The sequence below is a fragment of the Puma concolor genome, chromosome A2 (genome assembly GCF_028749965.1).
Source record: "Puma concolor isolate L17-30 chromosome A2, mPumCon1.1.hap2, whole genome shotgun sequence".
NCBI lineage: Eukaryota > Metazoa > Chordata > Mammalia > Carnivora > Felidae > Puma > Puma concolor.
The window spans coordinates 21,003,878-21,022,924 of record NC_141668.1 but is presented as its reverse complement, the minus strand read 5'-3'; the positions used below and the strand labels follow the sequence as shown (position 1 = coordinate 21,022,924).

At 38.9% G+C, this 19,047-nt stretch overlaps 1 protein-coding gene and 1 long non-coding RNA gene across 3 annotated transcripts in view; both read right to left on the bottom strand.

Moving 5' to 3' along the window:
• The window catches only part of CHCHD3 (coiled-coil-helix-coiled-coil-helix domain containing 3), a 283,193-nt gene that overhangs the window by 162,802 nt on the left and 101,344 nt on the right, over positions 1–19,047 (bottom strand). For both annotated transcript variants that reach the window (XM_086689810.1, XM_025929858.2), the window contains exon 4: positions 15,781–15,898. In XM_086689810.1, the coding sequence (XP_086545936.1) occupies positions 15,781–15,898 (118 nt within the window). The remainder of the gene's footprint in view (positions 1–15,780; positions 15,899–19,047) is intronic.
• Positions 844–15,773, bottom strand: LOC147583046 (uncharacterized). Its single transcript, XR_015244877.1, has 2 exons — positions 9,858–15,773; positions 844–9,624 (listed from the first exon to the last, which is right to left on the bottom strand). It is a non-coding gene; the product is annotated as an uncharacterized LOC147583046 (long non-coding RNA).

The window sequence follows — 19,047 nt, the reverse complement described above, 5'->3', positions numbered from 1 at the left end:
TGGGCAAAAGTGTGCAGTGGGCTGCAGCTCTGAATTGATGAGGCTCTCCCATCACAGGGCACGCCTTGCAGAGCACACCTCTCAATTTCCTTTCTTCAGGGACATGGCACAAGGGCTATTAATAGGACCGGCATCAGGATACCTGTCAAAGGCCCCAGGCGAGGAATTAATTACTTGGGTGCACTTACTATTGCACGTTTCAAAATCCAGTTTGCTGACCGCCTCGGAAGTTTACAGAGACTTACAAATGAACTAAAAGGCCAAATTATTGCTTTCAAGTAAGAATTACGTCTGCCAAAAAGAACACACATGTAGGACCTCTGGCCAAGGCATGCTCTTTCTGCAGGCCATCTATGTGGACACTGGAAAGTTACCTGAAAAGCTTTATGACCTGGAAGTGTGCTGGCACGACGCTACGACAGCTTGCTCGAAGTATCTCCACAAAAGGCAGGCATCCACCAGCACCAGACAAATGCAGACCAGGGCTGGGGTGGGAAGGACACAGCTTTTCTTGTCTTTTTGAGTCTTCTCTTTCCTTCCATTTATAGAACTCTTTCAAAAGCAATTCGTTAGGGGAGCCTGGGTGGCTCAGTCGGTTAAGCATCCGACTTCGGCTCAGGTCACGATCTCACGGTCGATGAGTTGGAGCCCCGCATCGGGCTCTGTGCTGACGGCTCGGAGCCTGGAACCTGCTTCTGATTCTGTGTCTCCTGCTCTCTCTGCCCCTCCCCCACTCATGCTCTGTCTCTCTCTGTCTCAAAAATAAATAAACATTAAAAAAAAAAAAAAGCAGTTCATTAATGACTGAAGAGATCTTTTTTAAAAAACTGTATATAATATAAAAAAAAACTGTATATAATAAACACATATTCAATTCAGAGAATCAGATAAACACAAAAAGTGTTTTAAAAATAGAAAAAATCAAAAAGAAAATATCCTATAGCAAGCTGTCTGCGCAGATACAGATTAGAAAGAGCATGAGGACTTGTATGGTATTAAATATCATATTGTAAACATGTCCCATGATATTAAAGATCTTTTGAAACTTTATTTTGAAGACTGAAAAATAAAAATTGACACATTCTTTCTTTAGACATGTTAATGTATTCCATCAGTGACAAGCAAGTTTTACTCTACAGTCACTCAAAATATGTTCTGAACTTTATTATAAGACAACTAACTATTCCTCCTTTATTTCTAAGCTACTATACTGCAGTCTCTAACTACAGAAAAGACCTCCCAACATGAAAGCACCCCATCCTTAGAAACTTTAAGCTTCATAAGATCTCCAGACTGACAAGGTGGCGATATGACAAACACCTCATCACGACAGCTGGGAGAGGAGAAGGAGTGCCCCTATCCCAGATATCAACTAGCATCCTTTTTCCCAGGCATCACACGTGCATATCAACGGTAGTCTTGCCAAAGTAAACACCCCCGCACTTTCCTCCCTTGCGTCTATCTGGAGAGAGAGAGAAATAAGAGGGAGAAACAGAGAAGAGGGTAAGGCCATGCCAAGTCAATGAAAAGTATATTTTGTAGACATATAACCTGGCAATAGCATCAAATCACATCATTACTCCACCTACATGCAGGACGAAGCTCTAAGCCCCCAATTAAGTTAGGCTCACATGACAAAACCTTTTCAACCTCCTGCAATTACACAATACAAAGCAGAAGAAAAGCTCCAGAAGACTTGTACCAAACTGTGGCCACCATAAGAACATTCCCTCGTGCACAGTTGGCTGTTACTTGCTTGTGTCCCATTTTGAGGGACATGGGGACAGAAATGTCTTTTGTGCAGCTTCTCTAGGATGACAGACATTAACAGAAGTGCATGGATGGATTTACAGCTGGCATGGATCAATTTCTAGTTATTTTACAATTATTGACTGGGGAACTCAAAGAGGCCTTGCTACTTGCCAGACAAAAAGCTAACCCCACCCCTTTATAAATCTTGAGGAAAAAAACAAAGAAACATGAAAACTGATGTATTCTGGAAAGAGCACATGCCAAGACAAAATTATAACCAACTCAAAGCTGAGAATCAAGTAACAAACATACCTCCAGAATAGAGCTGGAGAAAACTCGCCGGCTTGGCAAGTTACCCTTACTGCCGCAACCTTTGCTGCGACTGGAAGTGACGGCAGGCTTTTTCACTTCAAGTAAAAGACTTCTGTCAGGGTGAACATATTTTAATCCACCACATGCATTTGTGCCATGTCATTTACAAAGACAAAACCTGACTACTTCATGAGCCTGCCTTTGTTGTGTCACTCCACAAGCCCGGTGTACATGTTCCCAAGGCTCACAGAAGAAAAAAAAATATGTGTGTGTGTGTGTCTGTGTGTGTGAAGTATATATAAAGAGAGGAGAGGGGAAGAGAGGGTGGGGGAAGCAACAGTGTAATATACATGCAGAGCATATGTACAGCTATACATACATCTTGGAAATGGTGATCTATAAGATGGAGATACATGGTTAAAATATGCTGCATTCTAAAGGAGGATGGAATTTAATTTTTTTTTAACGTTTATTTATTTTTGAGACGGAGACAGAGCATGAGCAGGGGTGGGGCTGAGAAAGAGGGAGACACAGAATCTGAAGCAGGCTCCAGGCTCCGAGCTGTCAGCACAGAGCCCGACGCGGGGCTCGAACTCACGGACCGCGAGATCGTGACCTGAGCCGAAGTCAGACACTTAACCGCCTGAGCCACCCAGGCGCCCCAAAAGGAGGATTGTATTTAGATCTTGTTCTTTTTGATGGATGCCTTCAGGGTTGGAACTCAGCAAATTTCTTTACAATATACTGAGTTCCTCAAGGAGTTAAAAAAAAAATTTTGAAGCATCCATACGTTCTCCTGTCACCTATGTATAACAGAATGACGGGAACATTCTAGAGATAACATGGAAAGGCGGGGAGGAGTTGGAAAAGAAAAATTATGCCTCAAATGGGCAAGGCAGAGATACAATGCTCATACTAGAAAATTAAAAAATGATTTTTAGTGAGCTGAAGAAATAAGTGGGAAATAAATGGAAAATACAGTAAGCATTTAAAAAGGTGAATCTTTAGGGATGCATGGGTGGCTCAGTGGGTTGAGCATGAGCATCTGCTTAGGCTCCAGTCATGGTCTCGCAGGTGGTGAGTTCAAACCCTACATCAGGCTCTCCGCTGTCAGTGCAGACCAGATGCAGGGCTCAATCTCACAACCCTGAGATCATGACCTGAGCCAAAATCAAGAGTCTGACACTTACCGACTGAGCCACCTGGCCACCCATTGACCCTTTCAATACAGTGACTGCTAACAGCATTTACACCACTGCCTATGACTAAACCACTTCTACTAATCAGAGTTAAGTTTTCAATAACAAAAATCCAATTTAACCAAGAAAATAGAGGCTTTCAACTTTAACTATTTTTCTTTTTTTAAAATGGTTTTTTTTTAATAACTAAAGAAAATTAAAATAGATGTGACTCTTGGAATTGGTAACCTATTCATAAGCAAAATTACTTTATGAAAAGTCAATTTATAAGCATATAGAACTTTGCATTCTCTTAGAACTCGTGTATTTATATATTTATTCATCAAGGTAAAAGACTTGAAAGAAAAGTGCATTAACGACCTTGTCCTCATTTTAAACAGATAGAAACAAAGGGCACAAAGAAACAAAGCAATTTGCCTAAAATTACCTGGAGGAGTACTTGAGGGAGTGGAAGGGGGGACAGAGAGAAGTCTATTCCAGATAAAAATATTGTTCAAAAAACTCTGTAGAAAAATAAGAGTTTACTCTCTAACAGTTTTTAATGATACAACATGGATGCCTGCTACATTTCAAAGACACAGAATCAATACAGATGCTGGTGAAAGCATTTAAGTTGTTTTCATTTTGTTTCATGAAAAGAAAATACCGAAAACAACTGAATCTTTACCCACAACATAGAATATTAATCTATATGTCTGAATAAAACCCCTCACCTATCATTTTCTGCCCATTCTACCACCATCTTTGTAAAACTCTAACAGCAAGAATTCATAAATTGAAATTAACACAGTATTCATGTAGATCCCGTTGTTCGTAAATCATGCTTAAAATGTCTTAAGATATGACAACAAAATGCAATATATGATCCTGGGATGTATCCTGTTCCAGGAGGAAACATTACTATGAACATTATTGGCATCTGGATTAAAGAGTAAACTACTGAAGGGGCCTCTAGGTGGTTCAGTTAGTTAAGTGTTCGACTTTGGCTCAGGTCATGATCTCAACAGTTTGTTAAGTTCGAGCACTGCCTCAGGCTCCATGCTGACAGCTCAGAGCCTGGAACCTGCTTCAGATTATGTCTCCCTCTCTCTCCTCCCCACCCCCATTTGTGCTCTGTCTTTGTCTCTCAAAAATGAATAAACGTTTAAAAAAAAATTTTTTTAAGATTAAACTATTGCATTAATGCTAGATGTCCTGATTTTGACAACTGTTCTTGGTTATGTAAGAAACAATACATAAAAATAATTTATTTTTGAAGGAGAGACAGTGCAAGTAGGGGAGGGGCAGAGAGAGAGAGAAACACAGAATCCAAAGCAGGCTCCAGGCTCCGAGCTGTCAGCACAGAGCCCGACGCAGGGCTCGAACCCATGAACAGCGAGATAATGACTGGAGCAAAAGTCAGACACTTAACCAACTGAGCCACCCAGGCACCCGAAGAAACACGCTAATTTTTAAAGGGCGGAAGTGTTAAGGGGCAAACTGGCATGACGTATGCAACCCATGCTAAATGGTTCGGAGAAGGAATGTGTATGTGTGCGGCACGCATAGAAAGAGACAGAATGGTAATCCATGTGTGCTAGATGGGTCTGAGTAAAGTTCTTTGTTCTTAGGAAATTTCTGAAACTTAAAAATGTAAAATAAAAAATTTAAGAAAATAATTTTGAAATTAAAATTTTCTGTAGTGTCTACAAAATACCTTTACCGTGTGCAACACAAAGCATACATACCTACATGCAAGAACATCATCTAGCCCTGCTTATGTTCAGGTTTTAATTTTACAACACACAGTAAAAATCAGGTACCAGCTCTTTCCTGTCCTTCTACCATAGCTGTGAGGGAAAAGCCTACTTTTAGGAAAAAGACTAATTTTTCTATTACATTAATTAACCTGCTATGAACAAGAAATATTCTTGGGATCATTAATTAAGTTGAAAACTGCATTCATGGTTATATAACTACATCCCCAATTTGTTTCCTTTTTTTTTGTTTTTTAATTTTACAAATCTCCAAAATGGTCAATGACATAGTTTCTTTCAACTCTATCCAGAGTCTGACTTTTACAGGGAAAACCTGTGGAATACCTTCACTTTAAATTTCTCATAAAGTTCAGTAAAACATAAAACATACAATTCACTAAATCCACTGCAGGAGTAAAGTGGACATATATTACTGTGAATACATACATATATTATTGTGAATTTATTACATTTAATCTTAAATGTAATCTAGGGGTACCTGGGGGGCTCAGTCAGTTGGGCATCCAACCCATGATTTCATCTCAGGTCATGAACTCATGGTTCGTGGGCACAAGCCCCACGTTGGGCTCTGTGCTGATAGCACAGACGCTGCTTGGGATTCATTCTTTCTCCCTTCCTTCCTTCCTCCCTCCCTCCTTCCCTCTCTCTCTCCCTCCCTCCCTCTCTCTCTCTCTCTCCCTCCCTCAAAATAAATAAATAAACATTAAAAAAAAATCTGCAGCAAGCCTATCTCTATTCTCAACAAGAATCCTGCTACATTAACACATCTTTATTGTCCAAAGTAGAAAAATAATCAATTCATCTCTTACCTCCCCTGCAAATAGTTTACCTTGCACATAAAAAAAGAAAGTTTCTTCCTTTATATATTGGTGATCTTCTGAGGACAAGGAAATGGATAATTGCTACAAACCTGGTCCTTTTCTATCCATATCAATCACCTCTCTCAAAATACAACATAATAGAGCAAACATTTTTTAACAAGTACACTTGAAAATAACTTTATGAAAATATACAATAATATTTCATTTAACCAGTATCCTTTGCACTGTTGACATTCACAGGTGAGAAATTTTTTTGGAATACTGCAATTTACAACCTGACAGGCCGAAACTTTTCAATTCAAAATAACTTAGAAGGAAACTTTAGTTCTAATATGCATTCGCTCATTCCTTGTCCTTAAATAGATTATTCTTAATCTCTGGTAGTGTTGCAATAATGAATACATTATTTCATTAAGCAATACCACACAAGGCCTGCTAGAGTGGCCAGGGCTGCCTGCCTTCATGTTCCTTCTCCATGAGTATAGTATGCCCATCATGCTGTGGTATTTTTACTTCCTGCATGTACTCACCATATGTATGACGTTTTCATGTCTTTTTTATGCCTCCAGTAATTTCTCCTTTGTACATTCACCTAACCCTAAAAGTCCCCTTACTCTTTCAAATATTGTTGGTAAAAGCACTATAGGTTAAAAACTCGATAATAACAAAATTTGCTAAATTGTGCCCCAACTAAGATCACCCAGGCAGTGGGGACCTAATTGCAGCTCACTCCCTGTGCAACCTTTAAGTTGACAGTCTCCTTGAACAGTTCTCTTATCATTTGTAACAGGAATGATAGAAGTCCTGCCCATTTCAACCAATTATCAACACCAAATAAGACACTGGACTTGGAAACTCTTGGTTAAATGAAAAGCGCTAAAAACAAGTTATCAGCTATTTTCATTGTGATGCTGGTTATCAACAAAACTCATGAGGGATACAGCACTACCTAGAAACGTTCTGTGGGTTTCCAAGTGTTTTGGGTTTGGAGCTATAGTTCCAGGCATTCAGTTAGCTATGTTTCTGAGAATCAACCTAAAGAAACGTTAAAGGATTATATTTAGTGCGTAAGCAGAAAATGTATACAAACAGGTCTGTAATCGCCAATAAAACTAGCCCTGAGACACTGACCGGTGTCTCAAGAGAATACTAAACACAATCTAGAATTAAATTTATAGTCAGTGTTTTAAACAGGCAGAGGATATTTAAACACAGAGTTAAGTATGTAACTTTGTAGTCATTTATCATAAAAGATGGGCAAATGAGAAGTTAGCTAGAAAACTCCTCTAAACTTTTAATCTCATCAACAAATTTCTATGACAATGAAAACATCTGATGAGTTTGCCACAAGTAATCATGAATTATTGGTGCTGATCATTCCATTACATTTTCTTGAAAATAGCCTGGTGCCGTCTGAGTAAATCATATTCTGCCCAGGGCTATGTAGCTTACCTCGAATTATTTCAGAATCATCTAAAATGACTCATTTTTCTATTAAAATGATGAATGGGCTAAATGAGGTATGTAATAAATACTGCAGGTTTGTAAACAGATTCCCGCTCTCTGGAGAATGGAGGCCTTACTTCATTTGGTAATTCTGCCCCTCGGTATTTTCAGGAGAAGTCATCCTTAAAATATAGTTAGTAAAGAAAAGAGTGGAGAGAGTCACATTGGAACAAAATGTTGAATGTCTTTCTGGTTAACGGAATAACCCCAGGCTACGTGGAAATAAACCTTCCCACACCCAAAAGCAGGGCATAGTTTAAAACATCAAGAAACTCAGAAAGAACATAATTCAGTCCCATTTAGGAATCACATCTAAGCAATAAAATCAGGGATACACAAAAGAAATAAATATAGAGTGGTTCAAGAATGCGTAACATTGTGAAAATTTCAATGTCCAAAACCCAAAAATGAAGCAGATCTCATTGCGTCAGAGTAAGCATCACTGCTATTCGATTCACTGCTGAATTCACTAAGTCACAGGTCTGCTCACAATGGGTTGAAAGCAATTCTCCAAAGCCGACATCAGAACTGGCAGCTTTGGGACTTGCCATGAAGACAAACTGAAAAGACTGTTGGTAAACAAAAAGGAGCACATTTGTCTTACAGTCTCATTCACAACATAATGTGCAAAAATCTTACTTGGGATTTGTAAGGACTGACAGACTTCGTTATACTTATGTTAAACTTTTAATTTGTTAAAGGTTAAACCTCACACGGAGGGCCATATTTCTTAGCCTCTTCAGCAGGAAATGAGATTATGATGTCAGTTCGATAAAATTCCAAGGCCCCAATGACAGTTCATTTCAGACCAGGCAGTGAAGCAAATAAGTTAACCATAAATGCCAGATCATTATAAAGAGATGGAATCATAACCAGCCCTTTGCACCTTAGTTACCTATGGATTTCTACTCAGTGCTCTCCATACCTCACCTTGACACCCATAATGACCCACCTGATGGGACGTCAATAAGCTATTTACCGCAGGGCTACCACATAGGATACCACTCGACACGAGCTGCCCTCAGCCAGCCAGCTTGCAAGCAACTTGACGCACTTTTTTCAGGACGTTTCGAATGGAAATATGACAGCACATTCTAAGCAGAGTTGCTCCTCACGGTGGTCTTTTAATACAACTAGTTGTAAGCAAGAACATCAACAGCATTATTCTCAACTGTGCTACTTCTTCTCTAATCACTTTGTCAACAAGGTCACACAGGTAGTTCCTCGGACAAAAGCAACACGAGCAAATTGTGGTCACCTGTACAATGTGTCCACTGGACAGCCTCGCCGTCCCTGACAGTGAGATTTAATCTCCACTGCGCGAAGAACACTCAGCCATTCTCTGCTCCAGGCCCCACGGTATCTGCTGAGCATGGATGCCTCTCTAAGGCTACTTGGTAATGCTGAGATCCCAGGTATTCCCGTAAAGCTGGATGAGGACAGGGTTTGACTATGTACATTTGAGAAGTATATTCATCTGGTTAAGCTTTCAGTACGTAAGTTAACACTGAAATCTGTAGTAACAGTCCTATTCTCTCTCTGGGCTCTTAACATAAGGCTAGGCTGGCAAACTGAGACAAAACGTCTCTCTCCTTTTCCACCGCAGGAGCAAATAAACACACCTGAAGCTGCCCTACCTTTCCATGGGATATTTCACGAACAATCTCTTCACAGGGCTCCGTGCACTCCCACTGACAATAATAATGCTGCTTTACACACAGAAAGTAAGGACCATATGGTAACAAAGAACAAAGGGAGATGGCATCCGCATGCTTTGTCCTGGCAACGATAATGGCCTGCTGATTCCAAACACACAGGAGGCAAATGTGTGCAGTGCACCTTGGCTCCACCAGTCTTGAGGGATAATGCCCTTTAAATTTCCTGTTAAGAGAGTAACTGAGACTTGTAGATGGATCCCTGGTCCCATTCTTACCAATAAGGCTGAGGAAAATATCTTCTACCGACATGGCTTAGATCCCTCAAACATCAAGTAGAAATTCTATATTTAAATCGTCTTCAAAAGCAAAAGCTCAAAATCATTAACTTCATTTTTGGCATTGAAAGCAAATTAATACGCCACGCATGTCAAAACATTTTGGGCTTGGCGTCTTTTGCAAGAAAACCAGCACACAGTATATATAATCAGAGGGAACACATCAATAGAGATTATAATCAAAGCGCTAAATTGCACCCAAAAAATTGCAACAGTTTTTTTTAAAGTATATTTAAGAGCCCAAGAACCCAGGAAAGCTGCTGCAACACGGCAATGTGGCTCACCTGGTTAATCTTTTTTTTTTTTTTTTAACGTTTTTTTTATTTTTGGGACAGAGAGAGACAGAGCATGAACGGGGGAGGGGCAGAGAGAGAGGGAGACACAGAACCGGAAACAGGCTCCAGGCTCCGAGCCATCAGCCCAGAGCCCGACGCGGGGCTCGAACTCACGGACCGCGAGATCGTGACCTGGCTGAAGTCGGACGCTTAGCCGACTGCGCCACCCAGGCGCCCCTCACCTGGTTAATCTTAACGACACTAAAAGCCCTGAGTGATCAGCCTTACTGTTCTTCTACAGAGAATTTGAGCAAGAGCCATGCTGATCATTTTGATCATTTCAAAATGACAATCCCAACTGCATTCTTTGGCCTTGGGCAGAACCTCACTTATATTTGGGCAGCGCTGGTATTCTTATCTACTTCTTTTAATTTAGTCATTTTCCTCCATACCCCAAATTTCAAAACCTTTTTCTCTTTGACCATGAAATTTCAACTGTCACAGTTTGAAGCACAAACAAAACATAGAACTGAAAAGCACACAGCACAAAATTAATCAATTCTTCTTCTTGATTGCTTCACTGGTGCATTTCAGACAAAAAGGAAACTGGGGATAAAAAGTGACATTTTGGTGAAACAGTCACTTAAATTTAGAAAAACTAAATTTATGCATTCACCTACCCCATTTTTTTAGTGTTATTTTTTCTAAACACTACAAGGTTTTACAGATTCAAAGAAATATGACATAAGTAGAAGAAGAGTTGAAGAATGACCCTCCCACAAACCCTGCACCTTGTAGGAGAGTCTTCAAAGAAAACTAAGCAGATATATATAATTCATCTTTGCATGCCCAGCAACTAACCGTGTGTAACACATTGTAGGTGTTCAATAAATTTGCGAAAGAGGGAAGTGCAGAAAGGGACCAAATCTGACTAATGATCTCATCTAGAGTCAAACAAAATAATTAGTGTGGTATCTGAGTCCAGAATCCTCCCCAATTCCACACAGAAGTCACACTGCACAATATGCACTTAACCAAGAATGTTTTTCATTGATAGCTACTTTTTCTATTTAAAATAAGAGGATTTCTAATAACAGAAACCTTGGAGTCACCCCTGCCACTTCTTTCAACTGTTCAAATCTAAAATCTTCTAAGTACTATCATCTAAATATCTCTTACTTGTCCTCTTTTCTCTCCATCCCCACTAGCACTGTCCAAATTCCAGCACCACCGCCCTCAAATAGGATTAATGAAGACTTTGAACTTGTCTCTTTCCACTTACTTCCTCCTCTACTCTGTCCTGCCCACTTCACTAGGTTAAGATATCAAAATGCCTACCTAACCATTTCATTTCTCCCCTTATATGTATATGGTGCAGGGTTCTCTGGATCGCATACACAGAACTCATGATCTTAGCCCCGCCGACCTCTTCTCATCACTTAACACTCCCTGCCCTGGACTTCCCACTTGGCAACTCCTTGCGGTATATCACTGGCCCCACGCCTCCATGCTTCCACCTGCAACATGAAAGCATCCCTACTCCTCAACCATATGCGTGATCCCTGCTCATTCCTCAACACACAGCTCAGGCACCACTTCCCTAAGAAGTCTTTTCTATTCTTTCCCATGCCCTCTCTCATTTTCAGGGCTTGAGTAGATTCAATTCTTCCTTTAATCAACCAACAAGTATTAATTGACTAATTCCCCTTTGCTAGGCACTTATATATTAGGCACTCAATGTGTGTTGAACAAACGAATGCACATGTGGCAATGAGTTAAAAGTCCCTGCTTTCACAAAAGTCAGAATTCTCTCAAGAATGTAAGTAGCATGGCTAACAGAGTTAGTGCTTCTTACCATTATTTTTAATGTATCAGTCTCCCACACTATACTGTGAATTTCTTAAGAATAAGATTTTGTCTTTTTCATTTATATACACTTGGTATGTATCTAGCCCAGTGTTTTTCACACAGTAAGCACTCACTAAAACATCCATCCAATGGGTGAAGAACACTACTGCATAATTAGAGGTATATTTATTTGACTATTTCCTTAAGTAAACTGTGGACTCTTTTAAAGTTTAGGTTAAGAAAAGAAAAAATAAAATACTGCATAGTTCTGTGTGGTAACAAAAAATGACTAATGTTAAGTCAACAAAATTTAATTAGACAGAAAAGAGTAAACCAAAATTTTAATTCACATTTTAAAAAGAAATTAAATGTAATTCCAAAGTTAAAAAAGACAGAACTCCCTACTCTTTAATTTTTTTTTAAAAATCTAATGACACAGAAAATATTAGATTTATATACGTACAAGGTCTTAAAGATACACAGAATGTCAAGTTGAACTTTACAGGTTGCCTGGTGCTGTCCTTTTATTTAATCTTCATTCTTTATGGAGGGACTTCCCTGCACTTAAGAAACACTCATTCCTATCAGTGAACTGCCTCTCTAAAACTTCTGGGTAAAAATCAGCTAAGAGATCAGTACCAGTCAGTGAGAAGGAGAGTGAGGGGCTAGTATGGGCTTCTCGGATCTAGAGCAGCACTGAACAGCTTCTCCAGTTAAAGCATTTCTTCCTAAAGGCAAAGTCTGATCTGATCCGATTTTAAAACTTCAACAACAGGACTACCGTCTTTGCCCTTCAAAGAGCTTCAGTAAAGCCAGCTGCTACAACTGTGGGAAGAGAAGCCTGGACGGAGACAGCAATCTAAATGTCAACTGTCAGCGGGTGGAGGAAAACGGGGACTGGGGAAGGCGTTCGTTTTATTTCACAGTACCAATATCACATCAGTTTTGTTTCTTTTTTCCTAGCTCTCCTGAAAGACAGCTTTCCAATTCCTTCAAACATGTGAAACCCAACCTTTACTTTCTTACTGGCTGCAACATCTGGGCTCTAAATAAAGAGGAACAAAATCAATGTTTGATCACCATTCCACGAGTCTCACATGTTAGGGTTAAGAATGGCCGCAACTGGGGCCCAGCACTCACAGCAGAAACATGCTAACATTCTCGAAGTGACTCTCACAGGAATAACGGGTGCTGGGGATGCCTACTTCTCCAGCTGAGAATCAAAGTACTAAAGGACAACATTAGACTTAAATCACTTAAATCCTGTTTTATAAGTTGCTAGATTGTAGAATCTAGAAACCTGGACTGTAGACATATGGGGGAAAAGGAAGAATAAACTTTATACCCTCTAAATATTACACGTGCAGTAATGTTTATTTTCTTTAGAATCTTTTTAAATCTTTATTTGTGGTAATATACACATAACATAAAATCTGCCCTCTTAACCATTTAGAAGTGAAGAGTTCAGGAAAAGGACATTAACATTGTTATTCAACCAATCTCCAGAACTGTTTTCATCTTGCAAAACGGAAACTCCAAACCCATGAAAAAGTGCTCCATTTCTCCCTCCCCACAACCCAGGACAACCACCCTTCCAGAATTTCTCTCTATAGATCTGACTCCTCTAGACACTTCATGTAAGTGGAGTCGCACAGTATTTGTCTTTTTGTGACTGGATTATTTCACTCACCATAATATCCTCAAGGTTCATCTATGTTGCACTGTGTCAGAATTTCCTTCCTTTTTAAAGCTGAATAACATGCCACTGTAAGTCCATACCACATTTTGTTTATGCATTCATCTACTCATATACACTTGGGTTGTTTCCACTTTTTGCCTGTTATGAATAATGTTGCTATGTACAAATATCTCTTTGAGACCCTGCTTTCAAATCTTTTAGATAAATACCCAGATGTGGGATGGCTGAATCATATGGTAATTCTATTTTTAATTTTTTGAGTAACTGCCATAATGTTTTCCATAGTGGCTATATCATTTTACATTCCCACAACATCCTTGCCAATACTTCTTATTGTAGGTTTTTTTGATAGCAGCCATCCTAACGAGTATGAGACAGACAGTTCCTTAGTAATTTGTACATTTTCCAAATTTTCTATAATGTCCCTGTATTATCTTATTAGAAGAAAATGCTGTGAAATGCAGTCATCAATCATTAAAAGTGATCACACAAATACATATTTATGAATACAGAATGATCTTTACATATAGTCTAAATTGTTTTAATGTGCAGGTTACTGTAAGAGTTATATGAGACTATGTATGCCATCACCTATGTTTGGGGAACTACATATAAATATATTAATATAAATGTTTTATACAGACTTAGTGGAATGTGGAAAGGAATACAAAAATAATAAACCAGAATATTAACAGTAATTGTCTCTGGATAGTGTTAATCCAAGTGATCTCAATATTTTTCTATTTACTTTCTGACTTTTATCCAATGAATATGCATGCCTTCTAAAATGAATAACAACAATACAGGGGGGTTAACCTCGTATCAGGTAGCTAAATTGCTATGGGCAGCCATGTTGCTGTGGCCTTGAACTACCACTCAAATCTCTAAGAACACTCAAGCCAGGACAGATCAACTATAATCCTATTGTATAAATTCCACTTTTAGTACCTAAGTGCTGTGAGGGCTCTGTTTTGGCTAATATTATGATAGGTGCCAAAATCTGGAAGATACTATAAGTTGTTATCTATACCCTATAACCCCAGAATCAAGAAAGAAGAGACCTACAAAACAGTCTGACCCTGGACATTTCTTTCTTGGGCCATCACTTCTGTTCTGGCTTCACTGTCTACCCATTTAGCCTGGACCCTGGGTTAGTCTTTGGAGAAATGGATTCATTACACATCGGCTTCCTTTTATTTTCTCTAATGGCATGTGGTCATAGCAGTTGGCCTCTCAAAGAAAGGACCAAGGGAAAAAATACGAGAGAACACAAAGTGACCCTATTCTTATCAATTTTTCAACGATTCTCAATGGCCTGCTGAACAAGGGACATCCCCCTCAGTTCTGCAATCAAAGTTCTCCAATATATAGTCTCATGTTACTTCTCCACTGATTTCCCAACTGTACTCCAATGAACACTAGTGGTCCTGAGAAGTTACATGTGGGTTTCTAGGAAGACTGAAGTGGGCAGTAAGCTGTCGGGACACCAAACTTCAACCAGAGCAGCCCCACTTTTCCCTAACAATGGAAAATCCTTTGATAAGTTATGTCGCACAGAGAAGACAGGATGTTATTTAGCCATCAAAAAGTACATTTCACAAGAACATTCACTGATATAAGAAACCGTTCATGATGGTAAATGCTATATACAGCATTATACAAATTCTTATATATTCTTATGTATACACAAATTCTTAAAGTATGTAATTGATCTAAGAATCAACATTGTCTAGAGGTGCCTGAGTGGCTCCATTGCTTAAGTGTCTGACTTGATTTCAGCTCAGGTCATGATCTTAGGGTTGTGAGATGGAGCCCCGGGTCAGGCCCTGTGCTGAACACGGAGCCTGCTTAAGATTCTCTTCCTCTCTCTTTCTCTGCCCCTCTCTCCAACCCCTCTCTTAAAAAAAAATTGTCTAGAGGAAACACACCCCAGTGTAAATCACAGTTATGTAAGAATGACAGATTTATGGGTGCCTTTTAAATTTTCCCCTATCAATAATCAATTTTAAACGTTTATATAATCTTTCCTCTTAAACTGTTTCAAAATGTTTCTTTTAAAAAAAGTATCCCTTTTCTTTAAAAATATAGTTCCCCAAAGCCTTTGCTATGCATCTTTCCCTTTCTAAAGCCCAGAAAGTGATTGATCAAAACTTACTCACCTTTGCTGGAGACTTCCCAGACTAACATCTAGTGGTTGCAAGCAGGGATAGAAACAAGATAGGCTGCTTGCCCCAGAGGTTTCAAAGACAATGAAATCAAAATCAAGGGGAAGGGGGTGGGGGCGGGGAGGGAGGCAAGCAGAGCAAACAAGCAATATCCCTTCAGGGAAGATGCATGTGCCAGTGTCTCAGTGTTGATCATCACTGCAATAATTCTCAAGTTACCTGCCTTAAAAAGTCCTTCAAGGTTAATCTTAGCAAATTGTCAACAACTTGTAAGAGGAAAAAAAACAAAACAAACAAACAAACAAACAAAAAAAAAAAACAGAAAAAAAAAATCTAAGGAAAGAGAACATGCATTTTGTCAACACTGAAAGCTGGCCAGAAGTACTTAGCTTTTCCCGAACATCAGAGATTTCCTTGTAGACAAGACATTTCTACTAAATCTTTAATACTCACCAGGTGCTTTGCCTTGGCTCGTTCTTCTTCACTTGATATCCTTTCTCGAAGAATAGCTCTGGTTAACTGCTCATTGGCAAAAGCCCTCTCTCGGTCCAGTTCTTTGCTTTGCTTAAGTCTGAAAAGACAGGAAAGGACTAACTTAGGAAAAACTATTTTACTGGTTATTAGTTAACAAAATACTTTAATAGAGAAGCAGCCAAAAATCACTCTGGCCTATAATTTATTAAAAGCACATATATTTTCTGGGGCGCCTGAGTGGCTCAGTTAATAAGCATCTGACTTCGGCTCAGATCATGATCTCATGGTTTGTGGGTTCAAGCCCCACGTCGGGTTCTGTGCTGACAACTCAGAGCCTGGAGCCTGCTTTGGATTCTAGGTCTCCATCTCTCTCTGCCCCTCCCTCCCTCTCTCTCTCAAAAATAAATATTAAAAAAAAAAAAAAAAGTGCGTATATTTTCTATTAAGCCCCCATGCAGCCCCTACCCAAACATTTAAAATAGCAGAATTCAAATCCCGGAAAAAGTTAATTGATAGGACTATTAGACTAGTTTTACAAAGTTCTTCCTATGTAAAACTGAAATGTGCCCACCTAAAAATTCCATCCCTGGTGCCTGCCTCCTTTGTCCTCTGGAATATAAGCAGTAAGTCTAATTAACAGGCCATCTACAAGACAAATATTTGAAAGTAACCATCATCTTCCCCTCAAAACTGACTCATTCAACTGTTTGTTGAATACACGGAAAAGAAGCCATGGAAAGAAGCACGATGACACAGTGCTGAACAAGAAGGATGGGTCCCTGTCCTCATGGATCTTACATTACAGCAGGGAACTAAAAACATAATTAAGATGTCTTCCCTCCAGATGAATTACTCCCATTTTCCAAGGATCCTCATATGCAAAAATGGCAAGACCTTTCAACAGCAGAGGTCCTCACTTCTGGAAGGACTCCAATTTGTCCCTTAGCTCCAAACTAAATGTAACACTATGGACACAAAATAAGAAATAAGTCTAGCAAAATAAGAAAGCAGAACTTCACCCTCTAAGATCTGTACAGAATACTGATTGTGTTAATGAAGCATCTGACAACACTGGGTTTATCAGTAACCTCATCACACAATTACATCATAGTCAGTTACCATCCACTAAAACCCCTCATTGTGCATGAAAAAGATAAATTACTTTGGTACCTATTTCTACCATAATGCCTGGCACATAAAGGTATTCAGTAATCAGTGAATGAGAAGATATTTCAGTCTAATCTCATGAACAAAGACTTTCTGATTGCCTTTTCTTCTTTGAGAGAATAACCCCTGTATACCATCATATCCCTAAAGGTACAAGCACTGCTTTAAAAAGAAAAGGTAAAATTGTTATGTTGGTATAAGTGAAATTCTGAATGAAATCTACTTTGTAAGTGGGAATGATGAGCACCAAATTGAATTCAATACTACTCTATTAAATTTAGTCTTAAAATGATTTTTGAAAAGAACTAAAGAAAATAAAAATCTTTGCTACTATTTTTAAACTCCCACATCATCCAGATACTCTGAAATTCTCAGAAATCAATTATAACCAAACTTGATTATAATCAATTATAATTAAAAATATAATTAGAAATTACCTTGTAAAATATATTCCAAAAAATTAAACCTGTGTGTTTTTAGGTCTTGAATAAAGACGAATAACAGAAACACATTAAAACCTACACTTTGAAAATCTCTAATGCAAAAGTAACCTCTAGAAACTTTTCCTTAAGGGATGCCTGGGTGGCTCAGTCGGTTAAGCGTCCAAGTTTGGCTCAGGTCATGATCTCACAATTTGTGGGTTCAAGCCTCACCTCGGGCTCTGAGCTGAAAGCTTGGAGCCTGGAGCCTGCTTTGGATTCTGTGTCTCCCTCTCTCTCTGCCCTTTCCCCCACTTGTGCTCTCTCTCACTTAAAAAATAAATAAATAAACATTAAAAAAAAAAAATTAGGAACTTCTCCTGAAACAGTAAGTACAATTACACTGACACAAATCAAATTTCTCCATACTATTTCACAGTGAGTTCAGCAACATCAATACCAATACAGTAACTCAGTGGACCTGCATAATCGAAAAAGAACACCAATAATGCGAAGTCTTGTCACTTCCAAGCAGCAGTTCCAAAAGTATCCATAAATGAGCAGCAGTGGCAGCATCCATGGGAAATTGTGAGAAATGCAAATACTTGGACACCACTCACATCTACTGAATTAGAAAGTCTGGGGGTAGTGTCTCCAAACTGCCTTTTAATAAGCCCTCCAGGTGATTCTAATGCTTACTAAACCAAGAGCCACAGCCCTCAACTAGCAAAATATACTTCTACTCACACAAATCCTGGAGGCCCTATATATAAAAGGAGAACATCAAAAATGAAGTGGTCCTCATCAAGCTAGTGTGCCGGTCACTGCTGAGGTTACCGTATAAGGTAACAAGATGGTGCAGTTAAATAAAGCATTTTACTGGCATGGCACCTGCATGTAAAAGATATTACCTATGTTACAAGTCAGGTGGAAACTAAAAATAATAAAAATCACCATCATGTATAGATCACCTACTATATGCCGAGCACTGTGCTAGGGACATTACATACATATATACAACTATTACAAAAATTACATTATTAGTTCATTAACATAAAATGAATTCTGTACAACTAGATTTTCTATCTTCTACCACATGTGGTATATATCATATTTTAAAGTAGTATTTATTTAATAATAACTGCCTACTTTTTAAAATTTAGTTTACTCACATATACCAATTTTAACTACAAATGTAGTTAAAAGGAGTTCAAGCTTAAAAGTTTTGACAAGGTAATGAAAAAGAAGCAAACTACTATGTTTGGGGTGCCCAGGTGGCTCAGTCAGTTAAGTGTCCAACTCTTGATTTTGGCTCATGAATCTCATGGTTCATGGGATCAAGTCCCACATTAGGCTCTGAGCTGACAGCACAGAACCTACTTGGGATTCTCCTTCTCCTGTCTCTCCCCCCACTCACTCTCTCTCTCAAAATAAACTTAAAAAAAAAAAAAAAGCAAAAACATATACACAACTTCAATGTTATAATAAAAACAAAGGTTATCAGTTTGTAATATTTGGTACAGAGGCACAGACTTTGGAGTTGGGAGTCCTGGGTCCAGAACAAGGCTCTAGCACTTACTAGCTGAGTCAATGCTTGAGCCAACCTCCCTGGGTCTTGTTATTCTCATGAGTAAAATGAACTGGTGTAATACCTACCTTA